Genomic DNA, 27,201 nt, shown 5'->3' on the forward strand with positions numbered 1-27,201 from the left:
CATGTCACATTTCTCCAAAATAACTAAACTACATTCAAAATGTGCTCCTTAGATACTGGGGGGTGGTATTAAGTGTTTTTAAAAATGCTGTGAGGATAAAAACACTGTTGAGGATCACAGTGTTCCTACTTGAAAATACCCAATAGCTATGCATTATTATTGTCACGCCCGCCCTCAAAAAACGTACTAGGTAATTGTTACGTTCCTGATTTTCTCCAAGTGCTTTGCTCATTATGTGATATATTGTGGCAGTGTCACAGTAGTAGATGCCAGAAAGCTACTGCATGACATTTAGAACTGATATGGTTCACAAGGACACAAAATGTATTGCTTCATCTGTTAAGCACTGCACAGCCTAGTAGAGAGACGACTGCTTTCAGTGAACTTAGCCCTCAGTCCCACCCCACAAACCTTCATCCTATTTATATTACTATGGATACATTTTTTGAACAAGTGACAGTTGTCCTGGACTGCACAAACATACTAAGAAGAAACTTCTTAATTAACTGTTGTACAGAAAAATATGTTCACATTTTCTGCACCAAAGTTAGTTACTACAAATGTCTTCAAACACACACTTAAACAAAAAATTAATATTAAAGTCAGATTAAAAGTTTACTTATTGTACAGCCATTTCTGATGAACAAATATAGTCTGAGAATCAACAGATTTATATTCATTTTTATAGTCTGCAAAATGGTCAGTTGTTAATGAACAAACATACAATTACAGTATGATGTACCTGGAAGTAGGTACAAATATTGGGCATCCTAAGTCAGATATATTATTTAACAATCTTTGTAGAGGAGTAGCAGTACTGAGTTTAGGACTTTGAACAGAACACTTTCCCCTTGTTTATGTTTCAGAGTCAAACATTCTGTTTTACTCCTCAACCATGACAGAGATCACTCATACTTCAAAGGGCATTAAGTGTCCCTTTGGATGTACAAAAGAGAAGCACAAATGCTGCTTAATGTTACCACTTCCCACAGCTGTAGTTCTGGTCTCCTAATACTTGCTGTTTGGTATAAACAAGTCTAGATCTTAGAGCTGAATAACTGCACTAAGTATGAATCTTAATTTTCATTAAAAAATAAACTTAATATGGATGACTGTGAAGAAGAAATTGGAAATGAATTTGGAGATAAAGAGGAATAAAAAGAAACAAAAGCTTCCTATTTTCTGAACGTTTTGCATTTTTAAGTGATGTAGTTTGTTTTTTTGTTGTTGTTTTGTTTTTTGTTTGTTTGTTTGTTTGTTTGTGTTTTTGTGTGGGGGTTTTTGTTGTTGTTCTTTGTTTGTTTGTTTGTTTGTTAACAAGATTGGTAATTCTATGTGGAAGAGAGTTGAACTGGTCCAGACTCCTGCCCTGAAGAGCGACAAGGTCACTCCTGTATCTTGGAGCTTTGTTTGTCTGCTCTGGGTACAGTGTTACTAGGCAGAAACCCAGGTTACTGTCACACATTATATGGCACTTTTCACAGAATTAATAGCAGAGGAAAATTAAGCAATTGTAAACATATTGTTCACAGCCCAGGGATGGCTCAAGGGACTACACAGATACATTGACACATAATAAAACTTTTATCTTCCTTGAGTTTTACTCAGATAAGGTACCATTTTCCTAGCAGGACATGGTTTCTGTACCAGCTATTTTAAAAGAGATAAAGATAGGCACAGCAGACTATTAGCAGTTACTGAAGACAATCAGAGCAGTAGTCTATGAAGACAGAAATGAAGCAACGAACTGATACATCATCTATTCCTCCCATCTTTTTCCTGTTTCTGAGGTTTTCTTCACATGCCTGCGTCTGGGACAGAAATGTTCATATCAGCAGCATCTATTAATAAATGCTTTTCATCTGCATAGTTTCTCAGCTTTTCTAGAACTTAATATTTATTGTTTGTATTTTTTTAACAATTATTTTAATGAAAACTGCATCATAGTCATTTTAGTCTATAGCAGTCATCTTTGCATTGATATCCCAGTAGATTTTTATAACCCAATTTTTCCTGCCCACTGCTGATTACATGTAATATGCTGAGCAAAATGTGAGGCTTAGGAATGCCTAATGCCTTTTTTTTTTTTTTAAATCCCTCTTGTACTTCATTTATATCTTGAAACAAAGGTTTGCAATTCAATTTCTTTTTTGTGCCTATTTATTTTGTTTGTTCAGCGGGAAAGCTTACCTTATCTTTCTCCAATGTGAATAACTTAACAGAGTACATTATTACTCCCTCCAATTTTATAGTGATACTCAACCTCATATTGGTAGCTGTTTTTTTCCTTTCTAAAGTTATGGGAATGAAAGATTTTTAAAAATTTTAAAAATGAAAAGTTAATATGGTACAAAGAAACAAAGCATCCAGCCTAATTAAGGTATAAGAGACTACATATTAATGAAAATAATACACAAGGAACATGAAAGAAGAGAAAGAAAGAAGAGAAAGAAGGGAGGGAGGGAGTGAGAGAGGAGGGAAAGAGGGAAGGGAGGAAAGGATGAAGGTAGGAAGGGAGGAAGGAAGAAAGAAAGGGAGGTATGTCTGCTGGAAACAATAGAATTGGATTTAACCCGTAAAATAGAAATTAATATATTTTGAAAAAATAAGCCTAAAACCAGAAATTCTGTAAAATACAAATACTACTAAGCAATTATGTGGAAAGAAAAAAGAAACTAAACAGGTATGAACTCTAGTTAAATACAAGTAATGGAATTAAATTGAGCATAGGAAAATAAGAGGTCATGACCTGCTAGATTGTGAGCAAGCTGCCTAGAAAATTAAGAAATTCTAGTACTACAGATTTTGCCAGCTGGGTAGAGGTGTGTTCCTCTGAAGTCAGATGTCAGAATTTTAAGTCACTACTACATTGCCTATATTATTTGCATCAAAGCCTATATCCATTGCATCTTTACTGCAGATCCTCCATCGAAAATATTGAGCTTATGTGAACTTAACTGCTACCAAAAGCGTGGTGGTTATGGAATCTCAGCATAAATACTAAAACTTCTAGACAATTCTAAAAAAGTTGCTGAACTACACGGTTGTAATTTTGCAATTTTCCACTGTCAACTTGAATACAATACTGACCATAACCTACAGAAAGTCCAGCAAGCGTGTACTGACAACTAGTGCTTCAAAGCACCAAATCCCATTTACAGTCCTCGTAGCACATCAGAGACCGACAAGACCTCATGAGTTGCCCACAGCAGTATTTGCAAGGAGGTGATGAAACAGGAACTTGAAAGATGGAGGTTTTAGTTCTAATTATTTTGGATCCTCTTCTAAGATAACATTGTAACAGGGTATGTTCAAAATGTAATTTATCTTATAGGACAAGAGAGACATCTTGATGCCTAGAGCAAAAGCTTTCACACAGCCAGAACTCTGGGTGGTGGACGCAGCCCTCCAAGCCCCAGGCTGCAGGGAGCACCTGGTGCTGCGGTCTGATGCCAGGAGCAATGGCCCTCTGTCCTTCAGTGCTCTCTTGGAGGAACTGTGCTGCCAAGTGGAGTAGTTACAAGATGAAGTGAGCAGGCTACACAGTGTCAGAGAAGACAAAAGGGAGATAGATAGGACTTTTTCTGAGATGCAACAGTTTGAAGATCCTCAGACTCCACCTGCAGCAGAGATGTAGACAGTGACTAACGTTAACACTAAGGTAAGTGCAGCCTCTGGAGAAGATGAAGCTCATGATTTCTGCCTCCCACAGGCATATTCCCACCTTACCTAAGGGCTTATAGCAACAAAACACAGTCACCGTCCTCAAAGTGGAAAAGAAGGCTGATGTACCTTCAAGGAAAAGATCTGAATCACCTGACCCTAAGCCATGCAAGACCACCAGGAAGAAGTGGTCAGTGATCATATTGAGCAACTCCATGCTGTAGGAGACAGAGGCACCCATCTGCTGACCTGACCTGTCACTGCGAGTTTTGCAGCCTGCTGGCACCGTGATCCAGGATGTTACAGAGGGACTGTCAAAGCCTGTTCAACTCTCTGACTCCTTCTCCTTGTTGTTCTTCCATTTGGCCTTGAGTGATACTGCCACAGTGTACCTAGACAGTATTAAAAGTGACTACAGGGCTCTGAGGGCAGTAGCCAAGTACATGTGGGACTAGGTGGTATCTTCAACCCCGGTGGTGAGGGAAAAGGTCACAAGGAGTAGGGCACTGATAGTACAGGCCAATAATTGTCTGTGGAATTGATGTTGGCAACAGTTTTGGGTTCTGTGCCACTGGACCATGTTCACAGACCAGCACCTGCTCAGGAGAGATGAGATCCACCTCACAAAGTTGCACAAAGCTGTGTTTAAGAATAGGATGGATGACCTGATAAAGAGAGCTTTCATGTAGGAATAAAGAAGGAGGGAGTCACCAGCAATGCAGTGAGGCAGTGATGAACAATGATGAGCAAAGGGCCTGGGGTGATGGGATAGGGTGAGTGCCTTCTTCAACTCAGTCTTTACTAGCAAGACTGGCCTTCAGAAATCCCATGTCCCAGAGACCAGGAAGAAAGTCTGGAGCAAGGAAGATGTATGCTTGGTGGAAGAGGATCTGGTCAGGGAATACTTAAATACACTGGACTTAAGTCCATGGGCCTTGATGGGATGCATCTGTGAGTGCTGAGGGAGTTGGCTGATGTTACTTGTGAGGTCACTCTCAATAATCCATTATGGTAAGTGAGAGAAGTGCCTGAGAACTGGAGTAAAGCAAATGTCACTCCTGTCTTCAAAGAGGATGCAGGGAACTGCAGGCTGGTCAGCTTTGCCTTAATCCATGGGAAGGTGATGGAACAGCTAATCTTGGAAACTATTTCCAGGCACATGAAAGAAAGTTCGTCAAGAGTAATCAGCATGGATTTTCTAAGGGTGAGTCATCCTGATCAACTTGAGAAACTTCTACGATGAAGTGACTGGCCTGATAGGTGTGGGGAGAACAGTGGGCATTGTCTACCTCAGTAGCCTAAGTAAGGCTTTTGATATTCCCCCCGTAAGAACCTCAGGAAAAAGCTGTTGAAGTGTGGGGTGGATGAGCTGACAGTGAGATGGACTGAAAGCTGCCTGAACAGCGAGTCCCAGAGGGAGCTAATCAGTGGCACAAAGTCTAGATGGAGGCCAGTAACTACTAGTGTACCTCAGGGGTCAATATTTGCTTCAGTCCTGTTGAACATCTTCATTAATAAGCTGGATGATGGGGCAGAGTGCACCCTCAGCAAGTTTGCTATGGTTTCTTTCACCAAGCACAGCAGTAAGTTCATAGCCGTTCCTACTGGCAGCAAATGTTCCCCTCCTCTACATGGCTTAGCTCTGCTGGCTTCTTTTCCAACGTAAAAAGTTTAAATACTCCTGAACATAGGACTTAGAGAAGGAGGTAAGAAATATTTTGCCCTACTGTTGTAACTAAGCATGTCTGTAACCATAACCATGACAAAGTAACTGTAATAATACAGTATTATCAAAGGTAATCGTAATTATTAATGGTTTTGACTTGGGAACATGACTTTCTCCTGCTCATTAACACCATTTCCTACAATAATTCTGTGTATAAATAGCAGAGGTCTTGGGCCTTCCACAGTAAGAGAAAGCAAAACAAATAAAAATTATGGAAGATAAAAGGGTGGACAGCACCAATGGTAACAATCAAGTATGTAGAACTTAAAAGCAGGAAGTTCAGAGTATTAGTGTTATTACGAAGCTATTTATAAAGCAAGAAGCAAAAAAACCTCCAAACAAACTACACGATTCAGAACAATAGGGAAAGTACAGCTATGAACTGGAAATTACAATATATGCTTTCAGTATTTCTCCATAGGCTTTAAAAGTATGCTAGTGACACTGCAGAATCACAGATAAAGAAGTAATTTTTACTCAGGTTTCTTAAAGGTAAGAATAAAACCAAGTTCATAGAGGTATGCCTATTAAACTAAAAAGAAAGACAGGTTAGGTAATTTGGAAGGGATATTAGGTAATCTTGTCATGCATGATTTTTAAATGTTTCTCTCCTTTGTCTTATCAAGGCAAATAAGTCAGCTGGCATTGCAGTTCAACATAATATGACAGGTGTACATACGTACATAACCTATCAAAATTAAATAGAATTGAATAATAAACTGAGGGAGTTACAGGATTTATTTTAATTCATTCCACCACCATCTTTTACGTACAAAAGCATAAACAGTTCCACAACAATTATCTAACATGTTAAATCCCTGCAACATTCAGAAGGACAACAGCAATTTTAATAGGGACCAGAGACCAAATTTTAGACTATCATATCTTACAAGGCAGAAGATTTTAGAAGATTTTCTTTTTCCCCTGTAAATATTTGGGCTTTTGATTCGTAATTAATTGATAATTGTTAAATTTTGAGAGTTCAGTTGATCCTACAGTTCCACATACCCCCACATGGAGCAAATTCTCTTTAATTTTCTCATAGATGGTTCTCACTACAGAAACTGGGCATTTGTCAAAGTGAACCAGATGACTACTGGCAGAGTGAGACTTCCTTTCCATGGTACACCTTGTAATCTTGTAATTATCTTTTCTTCCGTTGTTTTTAAAACTTATCCCATGGTGGTGGTAGTGGGGTATCGAGCTGGAAACACTGAGATCACTTCCACTGTCACTACAGGAAGCCGTTTCTGACTGCAGCTGCAAAAGAAAATATCTGGAGACATTGCGTTTCTACTTTTTAATTTTACCCTTCTAGCCTGTTTTGGACTTTATGATCACATTACCAGTGAAAAGATGTACATGCTTCTCCCACACCTCTGTTTCTTTGAAAAATGTTTAGCTAGAGTATATGGAATATTCAGGGGAAAGAAGGGTGAAAAGCAGCTGTGACTGCTGCACTGTGAAGTGTGTGGAATAGTTTTTACAATACACAATTTCCAAAGGACTAAAGTTCTATGTCCTTTGGATATACAAGTCAACTCTAAGCTGGATTGCTTAAACCATCATTAAAGCTGGATTCAATGATGAAAACAAATGCCTGGGAAGAAACCAGACAGCACTACAGAGAATAAGTATGACAGAGATGAGATTGGAATATGAACAGATAAAGAAGTTGGCATTGTGATCCAAATCATCCTATCTTTAAATAAAGAACAAAAAAGTACTTTGTGTACTGTTAAAAACAGTCAATGTCTGTTTCTCTCCCAGCTATTTCCTGTAAATAGGAGCCACAGTGTGAAATCCTGATTCTGCTAAAATTAACTAACTTAATAGAATTAGGATTTAACCCATTGTTTTTAAGCTGAATTTTTGCAAACATTTTACTATACTTTTTCTTCAACTTTGTTTAGTTTTTCTAAAAGCGCATATAGTGTCTTGAGAAAAATTCTACAAAACTGCTCTGCATATCAGTTAACACAGGGGAGTGACACATAGAAGAGCAGGACCCCAAAAATTGTCTTGGTGACAGGAGAAAGCAAATTCCCTTTTTCCATAAAGAGTGAAAATGTCAGCTTCCTTTAGAAGCACATAGTCAGTGTTTGTCAGCTGCAACCTTAGCAACTACGGCAACCAGCACCCTAAGGAACACATTCTCCAATTCTAAATGCTAGTTTTCCCTAACTCGGCTCACGTTCACTTTATGCACTTCTCCCCATACATACACAAATACAGACTCCAAGTGATGGAATCTTCAACTTCTGGTTTCAAAATATTTTTATTAGATCAACCAGTAATAAGTCTATTCTACCTTTCTTACTTTTATTCACAATGCTGTTTGTTAACTTTATTGGATAATTTAAATCAAGCACTCTTTTTCCTTTGCTTTTTTATTATTCAACCTTCTCTGTTCATCAGTTTTGCCTATACTTTTTTTTTCTCTGAGTTATTATTCTATTTATCACTTTCTAATACCAGTGTCCAGAGCTGCATGTAGTGTTCTGTTCAATATATCTCTCTGTTCCCTTACAGACAACCATATTTTTTATTTTCTCTGTTTTTAGTATGTGGATACTTACTGTACCTCTTTAAGTGTCTCTGCAAAAGAGATACAAATGATAAAATATACTAGATACGAAATTCATTTGTCTTGAATATCAGAATAAAAAAGAAGCATATCATTCATCGGTGAAATGAAAGTTGTGTATATAGTCCAGAATCTCAGGGGATATACTTGAACAATATTTCAAAGTGATTTTTAAATATTACATCAGTAACTCCAGTTAGTAACTTAGCCCAGGGGGCTTTTAATAGTGTTCAACAGGTACATCTACAGGTAGGTACCTCTGATTCAGTGCAAGAGAAGCAGATGAACAGCCTGAAGTAGCTGGTGCTGAGACTCCTCAGATTTCCATTACATCCAGTTACAGAGGTTTACTTGGGATTAGATGTACTCTCATTTTATGTGGTAAGCTTAGTCGCACACAGTGTGCAGCAAAGTTACCACATGAATTTTGGCTTCCTCAGCTGCAGGCTTCTTTACGGAGCACCATTTTGTCCTTTCTCCTATCCCATGCGGATGTCAGCAGCACATCAGAACCCCTGCCATTACTGTTTACAGAAGATTCTCCATTATTTCTACTCCTCCTTACAGCATTTTTGAGTTATGCCATTGTGCCTGATGACTGTCCTATCTTCCAGATGCAGGTCTAGACTACATCTGCTGAAAGGGGCTCAAAACACCAGCAGAGGTAAACTGTGTAGTTTCTAAAAATAGGTTAAAACTATCTCAGAAAAATACTAGCTGTCAAATCTAAAAGATCACCAAGCACTGTATCAGTTGCCATAAAATACTCCTGAAGAGGAAGCTGAAACACTTCAGTGTAATAGCTACTTAATAGTTAAAAAAGCAACAACTGCTCATTTAAGGAAAATATATGACTTTATATTTGACATAGAAAAATCTTCCATAACTTTTACAGTCTTCTAAGAGTTCTGTCTGCCTGACTCCCTCTGGAGGTTACAATGCTCTCTTGTGGTAGGAAACGTGGTTATTTACTTGCAGACTCATAAACTAGTTTCAATTCACAACTCAAGTCCAGCTGTGTTACAGAAGAATCATGATATATATATAGAAGTTAAATAAACCCTTTGAAATTAAAATACACCAATAAATAACCAGAATAAATAAATATATACATAACCACTGTAATATTATTTCACACTTGAGTGCAGTTGAAATAAGACAATAGCAGCATGGGAGATTCTGTTATCTCAGTTTTGTCATCTGTTTATGACACTCAAGATTTTCCATTCAGAAATATGATAATCCCTGATCATTTCAGACTGGAGATATTAAACTCATATGTACGACTACTTTTTTATCTAAGCTAGCTCCCATAAGGATTTTTTGCAATTTGAAAGGGTGCTCTCAGTAAAAGAAAAAGAGAAGGGAGAGGGACCTCATAATTCTACCCATGACCCTGCAAGGAGGTGTCCTGGTTTTGGCTGGGATAGAGTTGATTTTCTTCCTAGTAGCTGGTACAGTGCTGTGTTTGGGATTTAGTATGACGATAATGTTGATAACACACTGATGTTTTAGCTGTTGCTAAGTAGCCATGGACTTTTCAGCTTTTCATACTGGCCAGCCAACAAGTAGGCTGGGAGTGCACAAAAGGTCTGGAGGAGACACAGCTGGGACAGCTGACCCCAACTGACCAAAGGGATATTCCACATCATGCTCAGTATATAAAGCTGGAGGAAGAATGAGGAAGAGGAGGATGTTCAGAGTGATGGCGCTTGTCTTTCCAAGTAACTGTTATATGTGATGGAGCCTGGCTGTCCTGGAGATGGCTGAACACCCACCTGCCCATGGGAAGTGGTGAATGAATCCCTTGTTTTGCTTTTCTTGCATGCATGACTTTTGATTTACTTATTAAACTGTCTTTATCCTCACCCAAGATTTTTTCCCATTTTACCCCTCCAATTCTCTCCCGCATTCCCCTGGAAGGGCAGTGAGCGAGTGGCTGTGTGGGAGTTAGTTGCTGGTTCATGTTAAACCATGACAGGAAAATATGAAACTAGTCCAGATAATCATGTGCAAGAGAGGAGAGGACAGTCTGCACAAGTAACAAAGGGAAAAAAGGGTGGCAGGAAAGTTTAAAACCCCCTTGTTTAATCACTTGTAAGCTTACTCATACTGAAAAATCCTGCCCAGAAATAACTCTAAATGCAAGAAGCCTTTTAGATCAAGTATTTTTACTTACTCTGCCATCCTAACTCTTATATACACTTTTTCAAGACTGGGACTTGGCCCTTATTTCACTGATCTGTTTTTATTTCCCAGAACCCATGAGATTTGGTGAAGTATCTGACATCCAGCTTTGCCAGGAACTTTTTCTGTCAGGCTTGAGTGATTTAGCTTAAATCTGTGAACAACAAAATACCAAACATCGATTCAACGTTTCTTACAGCTCCATGTACCTTGATGATCTCCCTCAATCTTCCAGATCAGTTAACATGCCGATAAGGCTTTCTTCACTGCCTGCTGCCTTGCATAAGGGATTCTGAAATAGCCTTTGACAAAGAGTAAGTCCCTATTTCGATCAATACTCACAGTGATATAAAAATGTTTCATAAAAGCATATTCCTGCACTATAATTTTGCCGAATGAGATAGAAACAGGCTGAGAACTACAGAGCAATGACAAAAAGTGAGAGAAAGTAACATGCACTTAGATTACTGTATGTTTTATTTTACTCATTTTCAGGAACTGTGATTCCTTTAAGATGCACTCAGTTTGTTCATATTTTTTTTTGTGAGGAGTACCAACTAGAGCTGAATTTAGTTTTGAACTGAGCTGTATATGCAAAACTTCATGTAAGTTTCTCTGAGCTTTATAAGAAAAACATCTTGATTCTCAAAGAAAGATCAACAATAAGCTGGAAACCAGCATCTTCTTTGTTACTTGGTATGTAGAAAGATATGCCATCTACAATCATGCAGACGTTATATATTCTCTAAAACATAACATTTTTCAATTGCATAAAGTTTAAAAATAACTTCTTTCAAGAAGGCACACTAAAACCCGTTTTACATTCCTCCTTCACCTGTTTTTCGATATGTATATAGCCACATACCTTCTCTGAATGTAATACCTCAGTGATAAAACTTCAGCAATGTAAAGCTTAAAGGAACCTCTGAAAAACTTACTGAGGCACTGGGAAGCACTACATTGGAGTAAGGTATATCATCACTAGTACTAGCTGAAAAAAATAGCGAATAAAGATTTTGCCAAATCCAAAACAGGTGTAAACTAGTACATGTATATAAATATCTATATAACTGTGTATAAAAATTAGAAAAGTGAAATATGTTTAGTTTCATCAGGAAAGCAGTTTGGGAATACATTATTCATTACCATTGACATGCAGCCTAAGAATTTTTTATTAAAATGAAACTAGTTTCCTGTCTAAGGCAAATAGGGTACGTTCCTCTTTCGAATGTTAAGAATCAGTATTAGGAAGCCAATATAATACTGAACCAATACATTATATCTTAGTGTAACATATATTCCCTTTTCAAGAAACATTAATAAGAATTTTAGGTTATAAGAAATAAAACAGGAAAAGTTCTGCACTCTAAAGAAAACAGTGTACATGAAAGCATGATTTGGCTTTACTAAATGAACATTGACACACAGCGTACCCTCTGGTCAATGATCTATGCTGAAAAGAAGAACCTCATACCTCACTCCTGAGGTGAGGGGCATTTAGTTGACTGCATTCTTCCTCTCCTCCCCTCCCCAATCCACCTTCTTCTGCTTTTGCATTAGTCCTATCATCTACTTTATCATATACCACTAACGAGTCCTTTATCCACTGCAAAAATGAAGTCCTGCAGTCCATCTCTCCTTTTGGTGCAGATTATCAAAAACATAGTATAAAAATTCTGTGGAAATACCACTACTGGTACAGTCAGCCACAAACACTGTTTGCATCTCTTGGTTGTGAAGTATTTGGTATTTCATGTATCTGACAAGGGGATGTCTGAACTTCCTAAGTAGATTTAATATGAAACTTTGAACTCCAAAATACAGTAAACAGAGAAGAATTACTGCTGCACCTTCATGGCAATCGCCACAATAACTTGTTAAATAACATGTATTGATGTATAACAAAAGCAGTCATTATCACCTAAGGTCCTACTACTTTTCCAGTTGAATTTAAAGACATTTTTTCTGTTGATTTCAGCATGGCAAGTTGTATTTAATGCACTTAGTTAAACACTCAACACTGGTTTTGCAATGTCTCATGCACTTACACATCACTCGGTGAGATCAGTTCATTTTTCACAATAGCAAAATTCTTACTTCGATCATAGGAAGCAAACCATTATTTTATTTTACATAACCAGATAGCCAGTTATAACTTCCTTTGATATCTCCTGATACTTTCAGATTCGTACATTACCATTTGCTCCTAATTATTAGTCTTAAGACTACAACGTTCTCCAGACTTCACTTTTATTACAAATCCATTCAAAAAGAGTGTTTAAGGAATAGATAGATACTTCAAGAAAATGGGTAATGAAGCTCTTCCTAAAAGAATATATAAATATTTATATTGTTCAACATTAGGTTGCATTTTTCCTCTCTGGAACATATTAGGGAATCTCAACATTATCTGCAAATTATGTCTTTTGTACTCAAAGAAATCTGTATACACAAACTAGCAAAATCTGGAGAAACACATCTGATTGGCATACTGGAACTTCTTGTTCTACCTCTTAAGAATTCAATAGTAAGTCAGAGAAATTAAAATTCTTGTGGAGAGCAATGAAAGCTAAGAGGATGTGGAACTCTTAAAAATGAAAACCCTGACATTAAATGAAGATATGAGGTAGAAATGTCTAGATGTTGTAGATGATAGCAATCTAATCAGTGTTGCACACATATAAATAGTAAAATACTATCTTTTCTGTACTTGCTTCTGCATAACGTATGTAGGTATGTCCTTTGACAATAGTTCCAGAGTACACTTTTTTGACCTTGTGTAACACAAGACTTGTTATTTCTCTAAACAGTAGATGTCACTAAACTTTTTACATTAGTCATAGAAAGTAATTACATTTCATCCACTATTCTGCATTGCAACAGGTCTATGAGAGTAGAGAGAATATTATTAATATTATGTAGGAAAGCTATATGACTTTATGATCACCACAATAACTGTCACAAACACTAGTTTCAATATCTTGTAGTCTCATTTTTTACTTTTCACTTTTTAATTAGAGAGAGCCTGTTGCTCTCCTGCAGTGAGCAGATTTATTATTCTAAAAAGATGTTATTCAAATTATTTTGTATGAATAAAACTTGCAATTTCCTTGTATTTATCAAGAAGAAAATATTACTGCAGTGAAATAAAAACAGCCTAACACAATACCATAACACTCAAAATGCTACAGCTTATTAAATGGAGTAAGGGAATCTAAGAAATTTTGCTACATTTCTTTGAATCCCATTTTCTTTATTTCAAGCAAGGCTTACTCATTTAAGAGAATTTTCTGTATCAGGGATATCTCATAAGGAAAAGATACAGTGACTCAAATCCACAAAGGAAAAAAAAATCTTTCATAATATGCATCTTCTGTAACAATAAAAAAAAAAATTATTCTGATTTCCTACAATAAATATCATCCTTTCTACAATTAGCTTTTGACATTCAACTCTTCTCTCCACTCTCTATAAAACACTACATTTTTGAATGCAACAACTTAATTTTGGTTTTACACACAAGAACAGCCATCTCACAGGAATAAAATAGATACACTTCTAAAAAAACAGATTACATAACTATATGCATCATATATGATCTTTTACTATAGTATCTTACAGTATTCTGAACACACACTTTGTGCTGTCCTTGTGGGCCCTCTGATAAGCCTAACCTCTAATTGCTAACTGAAAGATGAGGTATACAAAACAGAAAGCAAAAGCAGAACCTGTTATACAGTTCTAGGTGTTGTGAAAAATAACATTATTTGCAGATTCTCCTGTGTTAGCAGTTAATGGTGAAAATAATAATGGTGGAACTAATATATTTGCAGCTTCACTGGTGTTAGCAGTTAACGGTGAATTCTATCACCACAGATATTTTTATCACAATAGTTTAATGTCGATATGGACACTGCATTTTTAAAAATTACTAGGTCTACAAAATAGTTCAGCAATAGCATTCCAAACAATTTATCTATTACTATCTTCAGTTTAACTCTTCATGACATTTAAAATCATCATCCTAGGAAAAGTGACCTACTGAAATCTCGGAAGTCTGAAATAATTAGGATATTTTTCCCATTTTATGAGGAACACACATAGGATGATATTCAAGCACAATCTAAACACGGAGCACTAGGGAAAGTTTATCATAAAATGAAAATATCAACCTAATTGAAACCTTTAACAGACACTTCAAAACATTAATAGAAAGAACGATCTTTGCCTGATCAAACTGGATAACCCCTGATGCCATTCAGCTGACACATTGACTGTGTATTGGCTAGATGTAAGATGAAACCTGAAGGACATTTCAGTTAAATAAGATGAAAAGTTATAACTGCCTTATCATCAAAAGAAAATTCAGTCACAGAAAGGAAGAAACTTTAATTTGCCTTTCCAAACTGAGAAACAGCAGAATCTAATATCCTGTACTAAACTGGCTTTTGGGAACTATTAATTATTAATATGAGCCTCAGAACTACCACAGTTAACAACTTTGTTTTGTACTTGTGTTAAGAGATGCCTTGATAATTGAATATTTGAAGAGTAGCAAATGGTAGAGATACTTGGTACTGGAAATTCCCAATGGCAAATAAAATCTGCTCTAATAGCAGCCAAATAAAGTAATGTGTTATTCTTTAAAAAACAAAACAAAACCAAAAAAAAAAGATACCAGAACTATCAGTTCTATCATTAATGTGCTAATAACTTCAAGTTTGTATAATGATATGTGTAGCTTACTGCTTATTTATGTAACACAACAACACCCAAAAGCCACATATATTAATATACATTTCCTACACCCTGATCAGTAACTCCCTTGGTAAGAGAAGTGCATCAAGCGTAATTCAGGAAGGTATGAAAGACAGCATGGCCTTATTGAGATACAATGATATGTTGAGATGCACAATAAACAAAAATGTATTCAGACATGTCTTATACTCTGACCATCCAAATCCATTAATCTGTTACTCTAATTAAAAGCCTTCTGCACTTGTGGCAAAGTTGAATCTGAGATAGCTAATTTACTTTTAATAGAGGTTGGGGTGAATTTCAAATAGAGCACACAAGGGGAAGCAGTATCAACCTCTACAACAAATATAGAGTCTGAAAGGAAAAATTGTATTTATCTTCCTTTTAAAATCTTCTGTTATTCAGCTATGCCAGAATTCAATAGCTTAGGGAAACAGAAAATAGACTGGAAGAGAGCTCACTATATACTCCAAAGCAACTCTTCTTTGTAGTTCACATCCACTTACACCACAGCATATTTTGAATTCAACAATCTCTCTAACTTATTATAATGAGTTTAAAGTATACAATATTTGTAATATTTAATTTAGTGGGCTTGGATATTTACATTTCCCCTGTTTTTTTCCCTTAATACTTTCAGATCAGAATCACACAAGCTCATTAAAGAAAAATCAGTCATGTTGCTCAAATAAGATTTCAGACAACCAGAAGTACCAATTCAGAACTGATTCAACTTTAATTGTGAGTGGTTTTCTCTAGGATCAAGCCACACTTACCAGTGTGAAAGTGGAGAAGACTGTAAATTTCAGAAAAAAAAACCACCACCACCAAAAAACCTTGAAAGCCCTTGGAAACCTATTCTTAAAAGCTGAAACCTAGTACATATTACACCCATACATTTATATCTATATGGCAAATAGAGTGAAATGTAGCAGTGTTCACCTGTTCCTTCTCCTAGATGACAGCAGCTGAACAGCACTGTATTATTTATTTTAGGGTTAGCAATACTGCATTTTGAAGAAACACAGTAATGTGCAAACCATGAAAAATAAACTCCTGGAGCACTTGAAAGTATTGACACATTCATATTGATAAATGCTATGGTCCAGAATGCAGTTTTAATAGTCATTGATGTAAAAAGGATCTTGTGCAGAACACGTACCTCAACAGCGTGGCACCTTTGGATAGCAGAGACAAGAGCCCTAACACAGCATTAGCAGAGTGTCAGCACACACCGCAGCATTTACGCCAAGTGCAGCGTTCCCTTCTTGCATGAGAAGCGGAGTGCCAAGCAGCGCAATGAGGGGAGCAGCGCCATTGTTCTGGCAACAGTCAACACTTCCTTAATTTGCTTAGCAACAACTAGGACATCCAGGAGCTGTTTTTTCAACTTAACGTAATTTTGAAAGATTTAGCAGACAAATCCTCAACTACCCACAACAGCACTGGAAGAATGAGGGCTCCTGCAGTCTTCCTGCATACTTGCAACCAGGATCATTTGTCCAAAAAACACCATGCATTTGTAATGGTTCTTCCATTAGTACCTCTTATGGCCAATAGACCAAATAAAAAAAAATAAATAACTTGTGCAAAACCCTCAGTTCTATAATTGCACAGTGTCTTTGTTAATCCACTAAAGTCAGTGGAAATACTGGTTTTAGCAGAAAAAAAGTTTACTAGTTAAGAGGCAACATGGAATGTTGCATAAAGCTTGTCCATATTAAGAAATGAAAGCTCAATACATTGTCCTGTAATGGACCAATCAAATTTAAAGTTTGACTGAAAATTATTTTATAGAAATGACAGAAAAAATTGTGAGGCTTTTTTTTTTTTCCCCCAACACTAACAGCATACCTAAATAAAGAGGCTTAGAGAAAGTAACAGTTCAAGTTCCCATTTGTGGTTTTAACTTTAAATAGAATGGAATAATTTCTAACACTTGTATCTTTTATAAAAAACACACTTTGAAATATCATTTTATATAAACCAGAGACATCATCTTATAAATAAAGCTTGAAACTACAATTATTCATTACATTTACATGGTGTTCCAACTGTACTACTGACAATAATTCTCTGAAAGACTTATTTCTTGAAGCATGATCAACTATTATTATTAATAAGTTACCTTGGAACAGAACCAAAGCAGCCATTCCACTGAGCACTGAATTGCTTGAAGCCAGAGAGAACCAGGTACAGACAAGTATTTAGCTTCTGTTTTCCACTGGATTTAGGCAAAGAAACGAAGCATGCAGGTTCTCCCCTCTCCTTAGGAAGGTGACCTGCTCAGCTTTGGAGCTAAGCCATCCCTCTGCTGCTCCCAGAGTCTTGAATCACTAGAGACACACTAAGCTGAACAGCACCTATGCTAAACTGAGTAGGATTACTTTTCATCCTTTTTGTGGTAGCTGAACTATTGTCTCAGGAGGAAACGGAAGGTTCACAGCAAATGAAAGACTAACTTAACTACTAAGTATAGTTCTTACGGCATTCATGACTGTGAAAGAGTTCTGACACCTGTTTCCAAAATTCTTTATGTTAGCAGTCACAAGACTGAAGATGAAAAAAAGGTCTGGGAGCAGAGTAGATCATGTAAACTAGATTAGTAACAGGGAAGAAAGTATTTTCCTAGCAATTTATGTGTAATTTATAAAAATGGTAGATATCTAATGAAAACTACAGAAATCCAGAGTTAATACCAACAGAACCAGCATTTCATAGCATGAAGCTGAACCTGACAATTTCATGTAGGATTTGTAATAGCTAGAAAACGACGGCAAAACCAAACAGCAGTAATATGACTGAAAATGGAAGAAACGGACCACAGAACGTGATCATCTTACCAACTAACACATTTTCTTCAATTCAGAATATGGGAGACTTCCAGAACATAACTGCTTTAACCGAAAGGAAAACTAGGGAATATACCTGGAATGTAGTTAGTCTGTACTTTCTCAGACACATAATGCATATATTGAATATATGTCATTTGAATCAGATACCAACTTTACAGCACATTTGGCAGATTCATAGTTGAAGCCTACTGGTGGTCAATTTAGTAAAAAACTGACATTGCGAATGTTTATGAATTAATCACTTATAAAATTTTAACATTTATTATAGCTGTCTCCTAATAAGGCATCTTCAAACTTGTTTAATCACAGAAGGGTTTGGGTTGGAAGGGACATTCAGAGGTCATCTAACCCAACTCCCCTGCAGTGAGCAGGGACATCATCAACCAGCTCAGGTTGCTCAGAGCCCCAACCAGCCTGGCCTGGAACATCACCAGGGATGGCACATTTAGCGCCTCTCTGGGAAACCTGGGCCAGTGTTTCACCACCCCCACTGTAAAAAATGTCTTCCTCATGTTTGGCTTGAATATTCTCCCCTTTAGTTTAAAACCATTACCCCATGTCCTATCTCAACAGGCTCTGCCAAAAAGTCTGTGCCATCTTTCTTACAGCCCCCTTTTAAGTACTGAAAGTCCACAATAAGGCTTCTCTTTTCCAGGCTGGACAACCCCAGCTCTCAGTTTGTCCTCACAGCAGAGCTGTTTCAGCCTTCTGATCATTTTCATGGCCCCCTCTGACCCCTCTCCAACAGGTCCATGTCTTTCCTGTGCTGAGAAAGTGCACATAGGCAGCTCATGTCCAGTCTTTCATCCACAGTACACCCAAGTCCTTCTCAGCAGGGCTGCTCTCGATCCCTTCATCCCCCAGCCTGTATTGATACTGGGGTTTGCCCTGACCCAGGTGCAGGACCTTGCACTTGGCCTTATTGAACTGCATGAGGTTCACACTAAATTATTTTAAATAAACAAACCAGTTCCTAATGGATTTGTAGAAGCTCTTAAAAAAGGTAAAAATCAACCTACTTCTCAAGTAAAGCAGTGAAACTATGTGCAGAACACTATCAAGGAGCACAGTAGTTAACAAAAAAAATCCATTTTTGCTAGTGTCAAGTAGAATTATATAGGTGTTACTTGTAGATAAAGGTACAACAACTTGTAGATAAAGCTATAACACAATTTTCCACACAAATATTTTCAAGACCTAACTGTTTTTCTGATTTTGAAAGGCTGTACTGAGTACTGAATGATAAAAACAGAAAATTCTACACATAATTGCTTCACTCAGTATTAAAATAGTTTTCTAATTGAGTTATTTGATAATTTGCATTATTTTCCTTGAAAAATGACGGTGGTAAAGAGGGTGAAATAAAACAAACAATAGGTATGTCCAAATTCTCTGAACTGGGTAGGTGCAGCTTCTCTCCTGTACTCTCACAGGACTGGTTTGGGAACTAAAAATAGAATAAGGACAAATGCATTCATCACATGAAAATCAAATACTGGAAAAGAAGACCACTCAAAAATGCTTATTGAACCAACTGAAATTATCACATCTCCATCCTTATCTTGTGTTTCTAATTAACAGGAAAAATTGAACTATCTAAACAATAGCACATGGTAAAAATGAACAGAAGGAACCAATTCTTCAACCTCATATGAATTAAATGAAGATGAAATGACTATACTCTTGTGTAGTCAACCACTCTTTTCAACCACTCTTTTAATTTCTTTTAATAACATCTTTTCATGCAGCTTTTTTTCTTTTTCCTTTCAGCTCACTCATTTCTGCTCTTTAAACAGAACAAAGAGAGAGCAAAGAACAATCTGGACACTAGAGGAGATAAAAATGCCGATCAAATAATCACTCATATGACTTAACCATTCTAAGTCTGACAGATTTTAACTTTATATTTGTACCTACTGAAACACCACAGCATACACAAAAATAGAAAACAAAGAGCAGATGAGTTGTTGCACTGGCCCCACTACTGAAAGTCTAAGGTAAAGTATGACTCAAATAGCAATTTCAGAAAGCCAGTTCAGATTTAGGTAGAACTTTAAAATATAAAAACTAAGAATAGCTACAATTAAAAAGTGGCTTTAAAAATAATTTGAATAAACTGCTAAGCAGACTGTATTTTCATATTAACAGATCAAATGCACATAGTACTAAATTACGGTCACCTAAACTACTCAAAAAACATGTAAGGATTCTGAACAAATCTTTAAAACAGCAAATAAAATACTGCAGATAAAGCCAGCATGGAGCAAAACAATTTTGTTTTGCTGCAAACTACATAATAGAAACCATTTCTAATTACATATTACTGATCCTTCTTAAGTAATAGTAATCAAAGCCTATGGGATTTTAAAAAAAATAAAAAAAACATTCTGCTGATTAGTCAATTTTCTCTCTAGTTACTTCTCTTACCCATTTTTACTCGAGAATCACTTTCAGTTAATGAAGTTTGTGATAAAAAAGAACACTTTTTTTTGTTCCTTTGAAAAACTACTATTCTTTTTACATAGTGCTAAATCTTCTTCCTATTATTAATTAAACAGTTCCATTCCAATCTACATGCTCTCAACATTAAACTTACCCATGACTAACTGGTCTTACCTACCCAAAAAAGGAGGGAACAAGGGCTCCCAAATTCCTTGTACAGACCATGCAGTCACAGACCCGCACTTTCAGTGTTCGGGTAAGGAGGGACTGAAGCGCCAGTGGGGCTCTGAGTCTTGAACACCTAAGAATTTGCTTACAAAGCACTAGACAGTTTAACTTTTCCCTGCTAGCTTGCCATTCCCTTGTTCGGCGTATTGGCGGCACAGCAAGTACCCATCAAGCAGCAGATGCTCTGTGTGTCTGTGGCAGGCAGGGCTTCTAGACAGATGTATCTGCAGGCAGACCCTTGGGTTGCCCAGAAATATAGGATAAATGCTCAAACTCCTCAAACAGGGAACAGACCAAGAAAAGATTTATGTATACTACACCTGGGATATTGTGTCCAGTTCTGGGCCCCTCAGTTCAAGAAGGACAGAGAACTGCTGGAGAGAGTCCAGCGTAGAGCAACAAATATGATGAAGGGAGTGGAGCATCTCCCTTATGAGGAAAGGCTGAGGGAGCTGGGGCTCTGTAGTTTGGAGGAGACTGAGGGGTGACCTTATTAATGTTTACAAATATACACAGGGTGAGTGTCACGAGGATGGAGCCAGGCTCTTCTCGGTGACAAACAACGGTAGGACAAGGGGTAATGGGTTTAAGCTGGAACACAAGAGGTTCCACTTAAACTTGAGAAGAAACTTCTCAGTGAGGGTAAGAGAGCATTGGAACAGGCTGTCCAGGGGGGTTGTGGAATCTCGTACTCTGGAGACATTCAAAACCCGCCTGGACACGTTCCCGTGTAGCGTCATCTAGGTGCTCCTGCCCCAGCAGGGGGATTGGACTAGATGATCTTTTGAGGTCCCTTCCAATCCCTAACATTCTGTGATTCCATGATTCTATACTGAAATGCAGCTTGGTTTTCAGTAAAACACACTTTAAAGCTTTATGAGCTAGTCTTCTAGAGTAAGGATTTGCCAATTAACCTGTACTAGTAGCTCAAAAAAGCCCCACAAAACACTCAGGAGTGCCTCTGTCATCACTGCTAGAATTACTACTCTTGGTTGACTGTTGTCCCGATTCAGAAATTCTGTTTATGGTTACCAATCAAATTCAGAAGAATTAGCTCATAAATAAAACAAGCACACACTACAGGCAACCACATAAAAGCAAAAATAATATTGAATATTGGAGAAAATAAAACTGGTAAAATAATACTGGAAATGCATATTTTGATATATTAACATGTAAAAAGTATGTTTCATTGAAGTATGCTGCTTTTCTGAAGATACTGTTTGCTTGCTTAGTTGCACTTTAAAACCGCAGTTTTCTTCAGGATGAATCTACAAAAAATTTTGGGTTTGCCTTTAAGGAAAGTGGTAGATATCTGTGACAAACTCCTGAGACAATCTGTGATAATAATAAACAGATTTTGTGAAGCTTTTGAAAGCTAAAAAGTAAATGAGGGAAAGAAATTTTTCCCTACTTGTATCACAGTATGTGTAACTCAGGCTGGGTGCATTGGCAAATCTACAACACCAGCTAAGATTAGATTACAGCTATTTTCTTGATTTGAGATCTATATGACATATTTGTATTCAGCTTTTTAACTGAAAACAATGAAACAATGAAATCTTCACCTGGTAAGACATTTTAACATGTATCTTATCTCTGAAATACATTCTCTGAATCACTATTAGCTTTGCAAACACACCTGAAGAATAGCTTTTCCTATTCACTGCTAACTGCCAAAGCATCTTTCAGAGACACCATGAAGCCACATTGCCATCTGTAGTAATTAGAACAGATCTAATGCACACAGATGAGCAGGGATAACCTTTTTCCAGAGTCAAAAAAAAAAAAAGAAAAAAAAGGAAGGTAGCAATAGTACTTCTCCAAAAATAATTGTTTCTAAAATTATTTACATTTCGTTATTCAGCTCTACTATTTTTCCCCTTGGTTTTATTTTCTAAGAACACAAGAGTTCTAAAACGGCACTGCTGATATAACATTGGTCTGACAGTTACAGAAATTATAAAGCAATAGAGCATTTATGAGGCTAGTGTAAACCACCAGTGCTATTACTTGGTCTGATTTTTCTCTGATTTTTATGCTGTGATTTTCATGGCAAACAGAGCCAGGCTGAAACGCATTCTACCATGACAGAATGTTGGGACCCTAGTCCTACTTTTACTCATGGTGTTTACAATACTTGTCTGGGATTTCCCAAAAGGAATATTCCTTAGGTTGATATTGTGCATTAGGTTGTTGTTTTTCTTTTTCTTTCAGCATTACTGATCATGATCTTGTAGAAGTGTTTCAATTAATGTGCTTCAGAATAATTTTCCAAATTTTGGAAACAGCATAAGATTACTGCTCTATTTAAGCTTCCTTAAGTCAAGTCAAACACACAAAAAAGAGCAGATAATATATAAACAATGCTTACAAATAGTAAGTACACTGTGATATTTTGAGAAAAAAAAAGGTGGAAATTAACTACATTTCTTTTGATACAGACTGACTATAAGCAGCTCCATTGCAGAGTCAAACTGGAGAAGAAACAACCAAAAGGAATGGTAGGAACAGAAATAAAGTACCCCAATAGCATAATGCCTGATAATCTTCCATATTTTAGAGAAAGTAGTCTGGGAATTAATATTTTAATATACAGACATTTTCTGCTAAACCAGTGGATTTTCTGAAACATACTTGAAACATAACATAATTTCTTTGTTGGCCATGCAAGTAAATTTCAACAGGATATAAGCCTCACAGATTGCTTTTTGCCATGGTTTGTTGTCAGCATATGAACTATGCTCCTTATAATGCTAATTACTACGGTGACTTACTTTGAACAAATGAACAAAACAGTTTTGAATTAGACATGCAATAATGATCTCCTTTCAGAAAAAGAAAGCATGTAGTCTTTTTTAAAAAAAATTCTAGGGATCACTCCTGTTGAGAATAAACACCATATACATTTAAAGATGTAGCATTTCCAATGATAAAAATTACAATAGTGAGAAAAAAATATCTTCCTTACCTATGTATACAATTTTTTGATTCAAGATAGGCCATACCAGAAGCAGCATCTAACGAAAATTTCACCAGCTGTTTGGTTTTTAGCTCATCCTTTTTTTTTCTTAAAAAGGACAGGAAATCACCTCCTAGAAAAACAGACAAGTGGACAGTGAGAAAAGATAGATAGGATATTCAAGTTTAGCTGTCATTAGGGGTGCAAGACCAAACAAAATGCAACTATTAGCTGTTCTCCTCAACCTATCAGTTTAAGGTTAGTCTAAGGAAAAGACAGAACTCACCTTTCAAAATCCACTTTCCCTAACTTCTCTTAAATACTCGGCATTTTAAAGTGGAAGCTGCACAGCATGTTTTTGATGTATCCAAAATCTTCACCAGTGTACACTAAATATGGACTTATATGAAAATTGTCAACAAAAACAGTTGATAATTTGTAATAAATATACTTCTCTAATCACAGAATAGTTGCTGTAGGGGTTTATAAAAATTATTAATAAAGAGGTTAGGTCGTATTAGTTATACAAGAGTCATAGATCTTTGACTGCGACCATTTGCAGTGGTGTTTCTTAAATTCTACACTGATGTTTCTGGATGTGTAACAAAGCATTTTACTTCTTTGGGCCACGTTAGCTGCATTTTTGACACTAGCAACTGAAGGCAAACAACTCTTACTGTAACTTCACAGTGTTCTACCTTGGAGGAACAAAGTTGCTGTCCTCCTGTCTTAGGAGTGGAAGGATCAGAATAGAGGATTTCCAAAAGGAAATCTGTGTTTGCAAAAGAAGTTTCTGAAAAACTGACATCCCATCATGCCCCTTACTCTCAGGCTGAGTAACAGACAGATGGCGAATCAAGAGCTGACTGGATGCTCTTGACTCTAAAGTAAATCTGAAATACCTTCCGTTCTACAAAAGACAGTTACACACATCTCCAAAACCTGACACAGCGAATCTTGGGATACTGAGATTTAAATTATAATGAGATCTTAAAAGAACAGAAAACTATTGCAAACTGGACTGGGTAACAATCACCCTTCCTTTAATCTGAGAGGTTACTGACATAGTATGGCAACTGACAAAAGGTAGGTATTGCCAGAGAGAAGAAAGATAAACCCTACATTGAAATATGTGTAATTTTTAATACATTTTAACAGACTTATTCTGGCTATAGCAGACAGTTAATGATTTTTAAGGAATTCCCCCCTCCAACACACAAAAACAAGCTCATGAGAATTATTTTATTTGTCTACTGAGAACTCATTGCTCTGTACATAGGAATCATCTTTTAATTAGTACGATTACTTCAGTAAGATTAGTAAACCAAGGAAGCTTACAGAGAAAACAAATAAGACCATCCTAAAAAAACCAAACAAACCAAAACAAAACCAAAACCAAAACAACAACAACAACAACAAAAAACAAACACCAAAACAAACACTATCCTCAATCAACCAATGTTCCAATATTGAAGACTGAGAATTTATAGCCCCTTTCTGCTGGAAGAACTGAAAACAGAGATAAGCTCAGTTTGATATTATACAAAAAGAGATGTCTTCTCACACAGCTGTACTAAAAACGAAAGAACGAGTGCTAAGAAAGTTCTATTTATAAAAAGTGTTACAACAACATCACAGTGAATCTAAACTGATATTCTTCACAAATTATATAAATTCTTTGTACAAATGAGTTATTGCTCTCCACAATCAACAATAAAAATCTGTTCTCAAATAACAAGATACTATATTCATTAATAAAACAGCACAGTATACCTTGAGCTGTGTACAGTATATTTTATGCCTATCATAAAAACACAGTTTTACTAAAATTATCTTAGTCTATCTCAGAGTCTCAATAGTGAAAAAACTCAGCAGAGGTGTGTTTTCACTAGCAGTTCCATTTTATCTGTCCTTGCACAGAGGTACCAAAAATCTCCTTTAAATAATCTGTTCAATACTGATTTGGAAGCACTGTTAGTTGCAGACAAAATAACAGAGCAAAGTGATACACATCTCATTCTGTATAAGATATGTAATTTTAAATTAAATCTTGATTATCTTCATAATTGTGATAGCAACATAGGCTTAAGTACCTGTCCTTTAACTAACAGAATTACTCTTACTAGTAAATTCTGACTTTTCTGAAATTTCTGACTTTTTTCCTACTGTGGTTAATGTTCCAGCTATTCTTCTTCACAGGAAGGCATCCATGTGAATATGTTCAAAGCTGAGTTAAGAGGATTTCACTACAAACTCTCCAGCACAGAACTGTAGCTACGCAATACCTTCATGTGCTTCTGAAAACAAGCTTAAATGTAAAAAGCCCTAATTCACTATTTGTAGCACACAGCTGTTGGTAAAAATTAAATAAACAGACCAATCAGATTATGAAACAACTGAAACAAAACTACATGACTACATAAGAGTAAGCAATGCTTTCTCTTATATGTGGTATTCTACATGGCCACCTGTTATTCCAGTTAATTGCACACAACACTACCAGGAAATGAGGCTTGCTCCAACCACTCATTTTAAGTATTACAGAAATAATTAGACCATCATAGTATTATCACCAAGAAGAAATCGACTGCCTGTTTGGCTTTACAGGAGGATAAATAACAGTACTGGAGTGTCTGCCTAATACAATAGAATTATTTCACTAATTAGATGACAAAACGTAGTACATAAGCAGAAGCGCCAGGAGAGCAGTCTGCTATAATTGGATTTCTTAAAACAGCCCTCCATGTATTTCACTGTGAACTATTTCCCATTATATGGAGAAATTTTAAGAGAGTGAAAATACCACATATCAGCACCTCCTAGTGTTGATCATACTTTATAGCATAAAGTTTATGCTGTACATTAAGTAGTATTTTATAGAAATATAACAGTTCACTTAATGGTGCACACAAAAGTAAGCTTATGTTTTCCAAGAGACAAAAAGTCCTATTTGTGATCCACAAGAAGAAATCAAAATACAAGAAATGGCAAAGAAATATGCTAAACAGTTATAAAAATATTTAATTATGGCAAACTCTGACTTTAATGGGATTTATAATCAACTATGTTCTCCTGAGCTGGTGCTCAAAATGGTACCTACCTACTTGTTCTAGGCACTCTTGGCATTATTCTGACAACCAGTATTGTCACTGAACGTAACTAAAATATAGTTTTGAAATTACAGTGGGAAATCTCCCACTTATTTATTTCTGGATATAGAGACATATGTTATCTATATATATATCTGTATATGGTATCACACCATTTTAATGATGTTATAAACAACAATTACAGAAATATTAATAAATGTGTTAACAACAGCGATTATTAAGAATTCTGTGGAACTCTATATTTTAATATTTACACATAAGTTTTAATAAATTGGGAGAATTTCCTTTATTAAACAGCCTTGTTAAGTAGTAGTTTGTTTACAGAGTCCATTTAACTCTTCTTATATTTCTACACACATTAATCATGCAGACGCAGCATGCTTCTGGCCTTATCACTTAATGGTCACCTAACAGAGGAGTTCCATGATTCGATATTCATAACTGCTTTATAAGCTATTATAATATTATTGAAATGACCTTTATCTGCACCTGTAAGTATTTATAAATTTGAGGATTCATATGGTCAGTCTTTTGACTAATGTAAAGAAATCTGGAGTTTGTTTATCACCCAATATCTTAATCCCATATGTATTATCAATGAAACCAATCCAAACATAGCTACTATGAATTTAAAATAGCAAATATGCATTTGTAGCAATTCTAGAAGGCAGTTTTTTTAATAA

General features: G+C 36.3%; 1 protein-coding gene across 5 annotated transcripts in view; it reads right to left on the reverse strand.

The window, feature by feature from the left end:
• The window catches only part of FER (FER tyrosine kinase), a 167,453-nt gene that overhangs the window by 24,725 nt on the left and 115,527 nt on the right, over nucleotides 1–27,201 (reverse strand). For 4 of the 5 annotated variants that reach the window (XR_010469109.1, XM_065046652.1, XM_021292553.2 and 1 more), the window contains exon 17: nucleotides 23,418–23,541. Coding sequence is in view for 4 of the 5 variants with exons in the window: in XM_065046652.1 (XP_064902724.1) it covers nucleotides 23,418–23,541 (124 nt within the window). In the remaining variant the exon portion in view is untranslated. Of the gene's footprint in view, nucleotides 1–1,211; nucleotides 6,650–23,417; nucleotides 23,542–27,201 lie in introns of those variants that run through there. The other variant, XM_065046654.1, reaches the window with a different exon arrangement.

This window comes from Columba livia, chromosome Z (genome assembly GCF_036013475.1).
Source record: "Columba livia isolate bColLiv1 breed racing homer chromosome Z, bColLiv1.pat.W.v2, whole genome shotgun sequence".
In the NCBI taxonomy this organism is placed as follows: domain Eukaryota; kingdom Metazoa; phylum Chordata; class Aves; order Columbiformes; family Columbidae; genus Columba; species Columba livia.